Raw genomic sequence first — 13,056 nt, forward strand, 5'->3', positions numbered from 1 at the left:
ATCAGTTGGAATTAGGTTGAAACCAACTGAAATGGGGATGTTGAAGTCCTGATACGTGATAAGGCTGAGCGTGGAAAGGGAGAGGAGGAGGCCTGGCTTCTTCACCTCCCTGCCTTGCCCCCCACCATTTCCTCAGGTCAGGGCCACGTCCACCTAGGGACGCCTGCAAGTGGCCCTTCAGAGGGTCCTCTGACTTCACTGTGGCCAGAACTTGTGGGCATTTTACAAACTTCTCTGCGGTGTGACCTACTGCTTCCAGAACTTTCCTCCTTGTTTGCCTTTGTGGACATACAGTCCTCTGGGCTCTGCTCTGCTCTCCCCAGCTGCTTCTTTGCACTGTGTCTGGAGGAGCCTCTGACTCCTCAGAGTCAGACCCCCCCCCCCATGAGGGTTTCCTTCTCAGCCCTTTTCTCCTCACACCTCCTGGGTCCCCAGGGAATCTTTTCCCTTCGTGGGACCAACTGCCACCCTGCAGGCCCCTGAAATCCAAGTTCTCCCGTGAGATGCTCCCCAGAGCTTTGGACCCATGGCAGGGTGCTGGCTGCCTCCAAGGCCGGCATCACCTGCCCATGGGGAGGCCCAGCGCAGAGCTCTCGGTCCCTCTGCTTCCTTCCCCTGCTCCTGGTTCCATCCCCCCAAAGACACGCCCCCTCATAACCGGCAGCTATGACCTTATTTAGAAAAAAACCTTTGTGGGTATAACTAAGGTAAGGATTTCAAGGAGAGAGCATGTGGATTGGGGTGGGCCCTAAGTTCAGTGACCAGTGCCCTTAGGAGAGAAGACAGACACAGTGGAGCCACAGGAAGATGGGGGCCATCACACGCCAAGGCCTGGGGCCACCGGAAGCTGGACGGGGTGAGGAGAGACCCTCCCCTAGAGCCGGAAGAGGGAGCGCAGCTGCAGACACCTCTACCTCAGCCTCCAGCCTCCAAGGCGGCCAGAAGGACATCTGTGTTAAGCCCCCTGGTTTGTGGCCTGGGGGCCACCGGGCGCTGACGTGCCAGCCCAGGAAAGGACCCACATTCTGCTCTTCCCACCCAATGACGTCCCTTACATGCTGGGTGTGGTCCCGTGCCCCCAAGTCTCAGAGGCAGTTAGGCCTCATGAGAGCCCTGTGAGTTGTTATGACGGCTACAGATGGGGGCAGATAGGCACAAGCCGTCCAGAAGCTTCCCCAGCTCACCCAGGGCGTGGGCTGGAATCCAGGTGCCGGCGGGTTCTCTGGGAGCCCTGCTCCCAACACCACCCAGAGCTCCTAACCTGGGGACCGGGGGGCCCACAGAGTCTGGGGGCTCCGCAGCCTTGGGTAAGAAAAACACATCTTTAATTTCGCTGACGGCCAGCCGAGAGTTAGCCTTCGCTTCCACCGTCTGTGGAGGCCACGGCCCCGAGTGGCAGGAGCAGTGGACTGTGGCTTTGTCACTAGCAGAGCCCCAGGTGCCCTTGAAGGCCGCCTCAGTGTGTCCAGATGATGAAATCACCTGTCATCATGTAGCCCACCGCCCCCTCTTGCCATTTAATGCATCGATAGAGAAGCACGTAGGTTCATTCTGAGGTTGCAATTTGTGCAATACCTTGGTGATATTTTGATTTAGTGTTTACTTTGATTTAATACTCTGAGATACTATATTGATAGTATCTCAACGTCATTGGTTTCTTTGTCACCCTATGTGATTTTTTTAACGTACTTTTAAATAATATTTATTTTTGTGAGAGAGAGTGTGCAAGTGGAAGAGAGGCAGAGAGAGAGGGAGACACAGAATCGAAAGCAGGCTCTAAGCTCTGAGCTGTCAACAGAGCCCGATCCGGGGCTCAAACCCGTGAACCATGAGATCACACCTAAACTGAATTCAGAGGCTTAAATGACTGAGCCCCCCAGGCGCTCCTGCACTTTTTTTTATGCTATTATTATTATTATTATTTTTTTTATTTTGAGAAAGAGAGAGAGAGAGAGAGAGAATCCCAAGCAGACTCCGTGCTGGCAGCACAGAGTCTGATGTGGGGCTCAAGCTCACGAACTGCGAGATCATGACCTGAGCTGAAATCAAGAGTCAGACACTTAACCGACTGAGTCACCCAGGCGCCCCTGTTTGATGCACTTTAAAATTATTCCCAGAAGGGCTCTGGTGCCCGGTCATCCCAGGGGCTGAGCGGCCCTGCTGTGCTCCAGGCATCTCCGTCCGCCCAGCCGTGAGGACACTCCTGTTCCACCAACCTCGTGTTAATGCGCTGCCCCTCAAGGACCATCCGGGTCCTTGTCATCTGTGGCCTCCATTGTTGCTAGAAACGGGCTCTCACAGCCCCTGCTGCCTTTGCCAGCGTCCACCCCTCAGAACTCCCTGCCACCCAGCCCCTACTTCTCTCGCAGCTTCCCTGCCCACCCACACCCCCCACCCCTGCTCCGGAGCACACACGTCAGCCTCCCCATCCTGGCAGATGGAGCCCTGTCAGCTGGCACCCGATCCCTCCCAGGGCCCTGTCCACCCCCTAGCAGGTCCCGCTGTCCCGGCTTCAGCCCTCCGCCCCTCCTCGTCTCCCCCTCTGGCCCAAAGCTCCTCTAGCCCCTCACGCCACTTTACCCCTCACAACACTCACACATGCTATTCCCCTGCCTGGAATACCCTTCCTCCACCTTGTCTCTTAAGCCCATGTTTTCTTTTTAAAGGAGCAGTTATTGTACTCATGGCGGGTACTCACTGACCCTAATGAGTACTCTCCTGTACTCTTCACAACAGCCCCACGAAGACATATGACCCCGTTCTCTCACAACCAAGGCTCAGAGAGGTGAAGTAACTTGCTCAAGGTCACACAGTGAAGGATGGAACCAGGGTCTGGCTTGGAGCCAGACCCTGATTCCACAGCCTCCCCCATTACTCCAGTCTGCCTCCAAGCTTCCCCACCCCCCCCAGAGGAGACTGCCTTACCCACTGTCGCCCTGTGGCTGGGTGCCCTGTAGGGCTGGGGCTCATGACGGATCATCACACACAGGAATAGCTAATCATGTCCCGCGGGCAACAGGTTACCCTCAGGAAGTGATAATCCCATGAATGCTACTCTGGGATTTTTGCTCTAGCAGAGTGGATAACCTTTGGAGCCCCCAGACTTGACTTGAATCCCAGCTCAGCGTTGCTCATGCACTCATCACACAACTCTCAGCAAGTCACCCTAAATTCTGAGACTCTGTTTCTTGATCTGTAAAATGGGTGGTATTGATCTGAAGGGGACTCTATTCCATCAGAGGTGGGAAAGTTCTGGGTTTGGCCGGAAGAATCCAAATACATCACCAACTGCAGGCTAGACACCCAGGTCACCAGACACCGGAGGAACGAGTGTCCCCCCAGCCCCACCTCATGGTCCTGAACATCAGTCCTTCGGTATCCATGTCCTCTGCAGGTGAATCTGCAGTTCTCATGAAAGGCTGTGCTAGATTAAAATCAGCCACAAACTCAACATGGCTCCACAGTCTTTGTCTCTCCTCCCACCAAACGATGGCATCTCTTTCGCCATCCTGGAATCTGACTGGCTTTGCAACTTGAGTAATAGAAGGCAGTAGTCAGTGATGATACAATGCATGTCCCCAGCCTGGGCAACCGGAAGCCTGGTGTATTTCTACCTCTTACACTCCCAACGTGATCACTAGAAGGACATGCCTTGTTGGCCTGCTGGCCTGCTGGCCCCAGGAACAGGAAGAGAGACCCATGGAGCAGACCCACGTCTAGCTCAGCCAGCCGAACACAGCTGACCCCAGCCAACATCCAGATACAGAAGAATAAGGCACTGAGTTTTGGGACTGCTTGTTACACAGCAACAGCTCACTGACACGAGAACAGAAAGAGTAAAAGACAACAGTCTAACCGAGTAGAACATGGAGCCGGGCAACCTCCATTATCAGGGTGCACAACACCTGTCCTTTGATGCCTTAGCACTAGGCTCTAGCATCACAGAAATGGTGCCGTTGTGAGGAAAGTCACAGCACAGGGAAAAAACCAATCAGGGCCCCAGGGGCTTCAGGCCTATCATCTCTTCCCTGACAGACCAGCAGTGTAATTATCTCAAGTGTTTGTGGATCCGCATGGCATCTCCCCTCCCATCCTTTCCGACACCACGAGCAAAGGGGTGAGTCAGGAGGTGTTTTCTGGAAGGATAATTAGACACTTCCAGTGCTTGGCACGTAGTAGGTGCCTGATTCAAGGGACCTTTCTCACCATACCCCAAGCGGCCAACCCCACCCTAAGCTGTGTTGTGACATTTCTGTCCCTCTCATTCATAGGACATCCCCATTGTGCCTACCTGCCATCAGAGACCTTGCTCACAAGGTTGGTTCTGCCGGTTACCTGCTGCCCATGTTTTAAGGACTCATATAGCCTCAACTATAAGGCTCTCAATGATCAGGTCTTTTTCCTTCCCCTTCCTGCTTCCTTCTGGCCCACACACTTCTAGATATGTTGCTTAAAAATATTTTTTTCTATCCTGCGATGACCCTCCCCCACCTTCTGGCCGTTTGCCTGGACCTGCACTCCCTGCTTTGCAGACCCACCTTATTTAGGCTTGGCACCCGCCCTTCTGCCCGCTTGGCCCCTCAGGCGCCTCGCAGGCCGACCAGGGGTTGGGGGCTTACCTGGAACGGCCTCCGAGCCCCTGTGCTCTGTTCCCTGGTACCTTCCCAGGTCATCTGGCCTGGCTTCGGCTTCCCCGGCCCGCTGTGTCCTGAGCTCCGGCAGGAGGTTCGTGTGGCTCCGGAACTTGTTCTCACAGAAGTACGTGCACTGCTTGGGGTGCCGTCCGCAGATGGAGGCACAGCTGATGCAGTCCCTCAGCAGCTGGTCGTAGTACCGGCCTTGCTCTTTGTGGCAGCTGAGGGACTCTGGGGACACAAAGGAGCAATGCTACTGGGTGACAGACACCTGCGGGACCTGTGAATCTGGCCTCCAAGGGCATCGCGGTTTAAACAAAATCACAGGGCGCCTGGGTGGCTCAGCTGGTTGAGTGTTTGATCTCGGCTCAGGTCGTGATCTCACAGTTCGTGAGTTCGAGCCCCGCGTCAGGCTCTGTGCTGACAGCTCAGAGCCTGGAGCCTGCTTCAGATTCTGTGCCTCCCTCTCTCTCTGCCCCTCCTCTACTCACAATCTGTCTCTGTCTCTCTCTCAAAAGTAAATGAACAGTAAACATTTTTAATAAAAAATTTTACAAAATGATAATTCAATTCCCCAAAAGCAATTCCAGAGTAATGCAAGTCTTTTCCCAATATGTAAGTGGAAGGCTATACATTGTCCATTAAGTACTGTTTTAGCTGCAATATACACTTTTGATGTGTAGTATTTTTCCTGTATCTACTTTAGATTGTTTTTACTTTTCATTATTATGTTTTCTTTGACCTATAGATTATTTAAAAGTGCATTTCTTGGGGCGCCTGGGTGGCTCAGTCTGTAAAGCATCCGACTCTTGACTTTGGCTGTGGTTCATGAGTTGCAGCCCTGTGTCGGGCTCTGCACGGACACTGAGGAGCCTGTTTGGGATTCTCTCTCTCTCTCTCTCTCTCGCTCTCTCGCTCTCACTCTCACTCTCGCTCTCGCTCTTGCTCTCTGTCCCTCCCCCATTCCCACACACATGCACCTGCTCTTTCTCTTTCTCAAAGTAAATAAATAAAACTTAAAAATAAAACTTAAAAAGTGCATTTCTTAGTTTCTAAACATATAAGAATTTTCTAGTTATCTTTTAAAATTGAAATCTGGGTTATTACATCATCACATAAGTTGTTTACTGACATTTTCCCAACTTTATAAAGGAGAAACATATTAACATGAGGATTGAGGAGAAGACCAGAAGCCACCTTGGCAAACTGAGGGAGGGGGCTGGAAGGAAGATAGAAAAGCCCAAACTAATAGTGTTTCTTCTGTCTTAATGAATGAGAATTATAAGAGCTTAAACAGCCGTCAGAGCAGAGGCCAAGCAAACTAATGCCCAATCACACTTGCTTTAAGAGAGCAATTTTTAAAATATGTTTATGTAGGAGCACCTGGATGGCTTAGTCGGTTAAGCGTCCGACTTCGGCTCAGGTCATGATCTCACGATTCGTGGGTTCAAGCCCCGTGTCGGGCTCTGTGCTGACAGCTCGGAGCCTGGAGCCTGCTTCGGATTCTGTGTCTCCCTCTCTCTCTGAGCCTCCCCTGCTCACTCTCTCTCTCTCTCTCAGAAATAAATAAAAAACATTAAAAAATGTTTATTTATTTTTGAGGCAGGGGGGAGAGACAGGGAGAGAAAATGTGGGAGGGGAAGAGATGGACGAGGGGACAGAAGATCTGAAGCAGGCTCCAGGCTGACAGCAGAGAGCCTGACGTGGGGCTCAAGCTCACAAACTGTGAGATCATGGCCTAAGCTGAAATAGGACACTTACCCAAACTGAGCCACCCAGGTGCCCCTAAGAGAGCAATTTTGAGTGCATAAAAGAAATCTATACTTTCACAGGACAAGTTTCCCTTGTCTTTAAAATAAGATTCTATTTATGTGAAAATGGGACTCACATAGGGGATTTTAAGGGTACATTCCAGAGGCAGCACCAGATAGAGGGTAAGGACACAGCCTTCAAGGTCAAACAGATTTGAGCATCCTGGCTCTACCCTTGAAGGTTGTGGGGTCTTAGCCTCTCCATGCCTCAGTCTCCTCATTTCCAACGCAGAGGTAATACTGATATTGACTTCTTAGAGTTGCTATGAGGATTTGAGGTGGCCGGCACAGTGCCCAACACATAATACCTGCTGGGTGAAAGGAAGGTTTAAGCATCCATTCATTTGTGCCTCTTTGCAGCCCAAGCACACCAGCTCTTATGTCCTTGACCGGGGAAAGGAAAGGACCAGGAAGATGGTGGATCTGGGATCTCAGGGAAGACTTGGATGGGACCGGTGACCTCCCCCTGCCCTGGCTCTGCCCCAGGGTCCCACTAAGCCACATAGGACCACTGGCACTGCCACTCAGGAGACAGAGTTGACAGGAGGGTGGTGGTGTTCCCAGGGTCTTAGGTGTGACCCCCTCCCCTCCTCAGGGCCCCCAGTATGGCTGCTGCACATGGTACCGGAGCTCCCCGCACCGCCAGCCCTCACTGCCTGACCTCATAAACATCCCCTGTGGGTCTTGATATTTCCTCTTGCGTTTTGCTATCTTCATGCCTTTGCCCACATTGCTCCTCCCTCCTGGAGTGCCCTGGCCCTGCATCTGACTGCCGCGTCCACAGACTCAACAATCCATCTCAGGTGGCACTTGCCCCCAGATTCCTTCCCTGCTCCCCAAGCCATCGGCCAGAGGGGTCTCTCCCAACCGCAGTGTTTTGTGGTGCTTTAGCCTTCTCTCCTGGATTGTGTTATTTCTCCCATCAGATGATAGCCCCTGAAGGATCATGTCAGTTTCCTATTTTCAAAGGGCTAGAGAGTTCCATGAATATTTGTGGAATGACATAATGATTATTCTACCTCATAATGGTAGAAGAGTCACCCAGTCGAGGTTCAGAGTCATGGCTTTGGAGTCAGAGAGTCCTGGTTCAATCCTAACTTTTCTGCTGTTACGCTGTGTGACCTTGGGCAGGTCACGCACCCTCTCTGAGCTGCACTCAATCAGTATTTATGAATCCCTTACTATATTTCAGTCATGGTGGCTAGGCTCAAAAGGAGTTCACAGATTGATGGGTTTTTTTTGTTTAAGTTTTAAAGTTTATTTATTTTTGAGAAAAACAGAGTGTTAGCAGGAAGGGGCAGAGAGAGAGGGAGACACAGAACCAAAGCAGGCTCCAGGCTCTGAGCTGCCAGCACAGATCCCGACATGGGCCTCGAGCCCACAAACCACAAGATCACGACCTGAGCCAAAGTCAGACTCTTAACCGACTAAGCCACCCAGGCACCCCTCACAGACTGATGGTTGAGGCAGACATGAAATAAATACACACAAAAGAACATAACACAAATCATGATAAGTTCCATCAAGGAGAAGAACAAGTTATGAAAAAGAATAGCAAGCAAGGGTGCCTGGGTGGCTCAGTCGATTAAGCATCCAACTTCAGCTCAGGCCATGATCTCATGACTTGTGGGTTCGAGCCCCATGTCAGGCTCTGTGCTGTCATCTCAGAGCCTGGAGCCTGCTTCAGGTTCTGTGTCTCCCTCTCTCTCTGCCCCTCCTCCGCTCCCCTTCTGTGTCTCTCTCTTTCAAAAATAAATAAACACTGGGGGAAAAAAGAATAGCAAGCAAAATTTCTTTTTCAAGACAAACAGAAAATTGGATATAGCCTGAGTACAGATGATGCTAAGGAATTATTGCTGGGGGTGACAAGGTATCAAGGTGATATTTTGAAGGCCCTTATGTGTTGGGGATTCATGATTTAGTATTTGCAGGTAAAGTTTTATGAGTTCTTGGATTTGCTTTAAAATACACAAGCAAAAAAAAATGGTGTTGGAGAAAAAGGCAGAATCTATAAAATTCATGATGGGTAGATAGGGATTTATTATGCCATCCTCTGTGATCATTCCTATAATAAATAGTTTCCAAAGCAAGTCAGAACAGAAAATGACAAGGGAATATTTAATTTCTGTTGGGCAATCAGACAAGACTTCTGACATTTGGCCTGAGACCTGAAGGTTGAGTAGGAGGGAGATGAGGGAAGAGTAACAGGGAAAGGCATTCCAAGCAGAGGATACAAACACGTGCAAAGGCCCTGAGGCAGGAAGAAACACAGCATGTTCAAGAAACTGCAAGGAGGCCAGCGTGGCCGGAGCAGAAAGATCGAGGGGGCAAGGGGTGCGACAGTATACATCTCCTTCCAGCACCTCCTCCTCAGGCACCCACACACAATGGGCCACAGGGATGTCTGGGGGGAAGGAAGGGGTGATCCAGCCCATGGGGCTCAGGCCCCGGAACTCACTGCAGAATGCTGCACAGGTGCGTGGAATCTGATGGCTGCAGATGAGTTTGCAGGAGAGGCAGATGTTCAGTAGGGGATCCCAGTACTGCTCTTCGGGGCACTGACCCATGGCCACCCCCGTCCGCAGGCCCTGTGGAGCTGAGAGGCAGGGAGCGTGAAGGCAGCTGACACCCTGCTGGAGGTCAGAACCCAGACAGCTCTCCCACTCACATTCCTGCTCTGTTCCAGCAAGCAGAGGGGGAGCCAGACAAAGCTAGCTTCCAATCCCAGCCGCACTTGCTGGCTTCCCTGGGGCAGCCATTTCACCCCCCCCAAGCCTCAGTCTCCCCACTTGCAAAATGGCAGTTTGGGGGCCCCCTCTCTCGCAGCAGCCGTGCCCTTCTCATCTCTGTTCTTTTCCCTCTTTAACATGCCTCTTTCTACTACAGTCCCTTTTTACCTGCTTGTCCCTTTTTCATAAAATGCTCTACTTCCCTCTCTGCTGGTTGTTTTCTCCTGATCCTTTAGGTCACGGTTTCAATTTCATTTCCTCAGGAAAGCCCGATTCTTTCTTTCCCAGATTAAGAAACACCTCTTCTTTTGCACACTGTTACTTGTCACTTTTTTCACTTCACTTTTATGAGTGTGACGATTTGATACCATCTCCCCCGTTAGCTGTGAGGATCATGCAGGCAAGGACTCTAATTGTTGTGTTCACTGCTGGGGCCTCAGAAACTACATAGTGCCTGGGACATATTAGGTGCTCATTAAATGACTAAAAAGAAAAGCAGATCTAACCAGTGCCGAGCATACAGCAAGCACTCGATAAATGCCAATTTCCGTCCCCCTCTTCTTTTTTTACTGAGGTACAAGACACATGAAGCGGTGTGTGTATAGTGCACACATCTTAGGTACACAGCTTGATGCATTTCTCCATAACACCGGGGTTACTTGTATACACCGGGGTTACTATGAGGTGTAGACATTTCTTGCACTCTGAAGACTCTCTTGGGTCCCCTCCCGTCCAATACTTCGCTCCGGAGGTAACTTCTATTCTGATATTTATCACTGTCGGTCCTTAATATTGCCCATTCCTGAACTTTTGTGTCTGATTGTTGGCTCCACAATATATCTGGGACACCTCTCTATTGAGGCTCTATCAGTCGTTTGCTTTGTATTGCTGAGTCTTCCATGATATGAATGCTTCACATTTTCTCTTATTTTCTGCCTGATTTCCTGGCTTCCCCAAAACTTCTCCTTCTAAACATTTTGCAAGGCACTTGTTTATTCTTTAATGAAAGTAAGCCGAGAAGACATCAGTGGCTCCCAGTTTAACATGGTACCTTAAACACATGGGCTTATCTTCTTTCCCTCTTGAAACTCTACTAAAACGACAGGAAACAATGTTTATCCTCAAAGAGAAAGAGACAGGAAGAAGTTACTGCAGGAGGGGACAGATCTGAGCAACATTTTGGAATATGGAAGGCATATGGACTGGGGTGACTGGCTACAGGTAAAGATCTCTTTTCTTTCATGCCTGCAGGGAGAAGGATGCTGACGTGAACCATAAAATCCCAGGAAGCCTCTGGAATTAGACGTACCAAGTATCTCCAACAATGGGACACGGGAAGGCAAAACAATGAAAGAAAGACTGGTTGAAAATTTATAGAAAGAGAACTTGACCCCAGCCAGATTTGATCTCCAAGCAGGTAACAGTCTCTCACCAACCCAAGCAGAAGATTTGGTGTCTTCCCAGGCACAGCTGAGGGTAGCCATAAGGTCCACTCTCCCCAAAATACTAGCTAAGGAGTGGTATGGCCAGGGTTTTTAAAAATGTCTCCTTCCTCATCCAGCAATGGGCAGGAAATGAGCAGACTCTGCTCTGGGAAAACTGACCCAAAGGAAAAGATCTAAAAGCATTTACTGGGAGATTCTCTCAAGAAAATGACCAGGTTTGCTGCCTGACCCGATGAGAGCAAAGCTTCTACATTACCAACCCCATTCATTTACTCAGAACTTCCAACAGCTGTTTCTGCCTCAATCTCAGTCGTGAACCAAAAGCCACAAGTCTTGATATTGGAGCACCACCTCTGCATGAACGAGAACTCAGGGCAAGCAGAAAGGACATGCTGACAGCCACGAGAGACAACGCGAGGAACGGAAGAAAATTAAAAGGCGACAGTAGCAACCATTGATACTGATAGGAAGATAGATGAATTTTTACATTTATGAAAAAGAATGGAGTACTGTGTTTTAAAATGAGTATTCATAGAACAAATAAGAATTATTAGAAATTAAAAATATAACAGCCAGAATATAAATGTCAGTAGAAGGGGTTGCAAGATGTAATTGAAGAAATTTCCTAGAAAATAGGGAGAGAAAAGATATGAAAATTACAGAATTATTTCAGGAAGTCCTGAGGTTGACTAACGGGAGTTCCAGAGAGAACAGATTTCAAGGATATCGCTTCCGGAATCAAAGAACCTGTCAGGTGTCTGACACAATAAACTCTCACAAGCCATGACCCATCATCATAAAATGTAGGCGGACCAGAGATTAAGAGCGGATTCTAAAACCTTCCTGAGAACAAGCCGGTTACTCACAGAGCTGTGTTAGGAAGTCAGTGGGCATCTCAAATCAAAACCAGGATGTGAGAACACTGTCAGGCACAGTGGAGGCCCCAGGAATCTGCCCTCCCACCTAACAGATGTGGAGCTAGCAGCAACCATCTGAAGTAACTGTTTGGGAACTGACGCAGGGGAGAACTGGATGAAGACACTGGTAAATTTTTGGAATTTTGGTGTATTTCAATGTATTCCATGGTGGTGGCTACCATTCCTCAGTCTCCAACCCCATGTATGCAGCAGTGCGGGCAGCTGTCCCTAGTGGTGGTGCAACTGGCTGGGAACATGGATGGGCAAGAAGGACCTTGTCCTCCAAATATTGGGGTGGTAGGCCCTGATTGCTGTTTGCTGCTTTTGATCCATGAGGGGCTAGCACAGAGGTTGGTGACCATTGTTTAAACCCTCAATGGCTGAAGTGGCTTCCAGAGGATTTAAAGAGACAGTGCTCCCTTCCTCCCACTCTTGGGAGCCAGACATTTAAGGAAATCAGGTCACTGGCTGACCACAGAGATAAAGGAACAGAAACTTCAGTGGCCACACACAATAAATGCATACTTTGCAAAATTAGTTTGGAAAAGCCACAAATGGACTCCAGCCGTCAACAAGCAAGATACAGCAATCCCTGAGAAATGAGAGAATTAGAATTACTATAATGTAATAGTCAAAATATCCCGTTCTCAGAAAACTTACAAAACATACAGAGAAATGAGAAAATATGGCATATTCACAGAAAAAAGAATTTGACAGAAATTTGCCAATCAAGAATTACATATCCTGCACTACTATCCTTCAAGAATGAAATTTCTTAAGAAATTAAGATGTTTTCAGATAAACAAAAGCTGAGGGAATTCATCCCCAGTTCATTAGACCTGCCCTACAAGGAATGCTAAAGGGAGCCCTTCATGCTGAAATGAAAGTACTCTAGACATAGGCACAGCCATGAAAACAGATAAGGGACACTGGTAAATGTAACTACATAAGTAAATATAAAAGCAAGTATTATTATATTTTCTATGTGGCTTGTAACTCTTCTTTTTTTCCCTATATGATTTAGTGGACCAATGCATAAAACAATGATTATATACCTATTTTAATGGGCATAAAATGTATAAAGAGGTAATAACAGTATAAATGGGAAGGGACAGAGATATAGCAAGAGAATGTTTGCATATTATCAAACCTAAGTTAGTTTTCAAATAAAGTTGTTATAAGTTTAAGATGTTAATTATAATCCCCAAGGTGACCACTAAGGAAGTAACTTTTAAAAGTACAAAAAAAAGGGGGGGCATCTGGGTGGCTCAGTTGGTTAAGCGTCTAACTCTTGATTTCGGATCAGGTCATGATCTCATGGTTTGTGAGATGGAGTCCTGTGTTAGGCTCTGCACTGACAGCATGGAGCCTCCTTGGGATTCTCCCCACAATCCCCACCTCACTATCTCTGAATAAATAAATAAACATTTAAAAAAAGGAAAGAAAAAGTGAATCAAAATGTTATATTATAAGTAACCAACTAAATACAAAAAAAGGTAGTAATGCAGGAATTGAGGAAC

The 13,056-nt window shown here is 48.7% G+C and overlaps 1 protein-coding gene across 1 annotated transcript in view; it reads right to left on the reverse strand.

Moving 5' to 3' along the window:
* The window catches only part of TNFRSF13B (TNF receptor superfamily member 13B), a 33,947-nt gene that overhangs the window by 6,828 nt on the left and 14,063 nt on the right, over window positions 1-13,056 (reverse strand). The window contains exons 2-3 of the mRNA XM_077746864.1: window positions 8,904-9,041; window positions 4,620-4,865 (exon numbers count right to left, since the gene is read on the reverse strand). Coding sequence (XP_077602990.1) covers window positions 4,620-4,865; window positions 8,904-9,012 — 355 coding nt within the window. The 5' untranslated portion in view covers window positions 9,013-9,041. The remainder of the gene's footprint in view (window positions 1-4,619; window positions 4,866-8,903; window positions 9,042-13,056) is intronic.

This window comes from Crocuta crocuta, unplaced genomic scaffold (genome assembly GCF_008692635.1).
Source record: "Crocuta crocuta isolate KB4526 unplaced genomic scaffold, BGI_CrCroc_1.0 scaffold139, whole genome shotgun sequence".
NCBI lineage: Eukaryota > Metazoa > Chordata > Mammalia > Carnivora > Hyaenidae > Crocuta > Crocuta crocuta.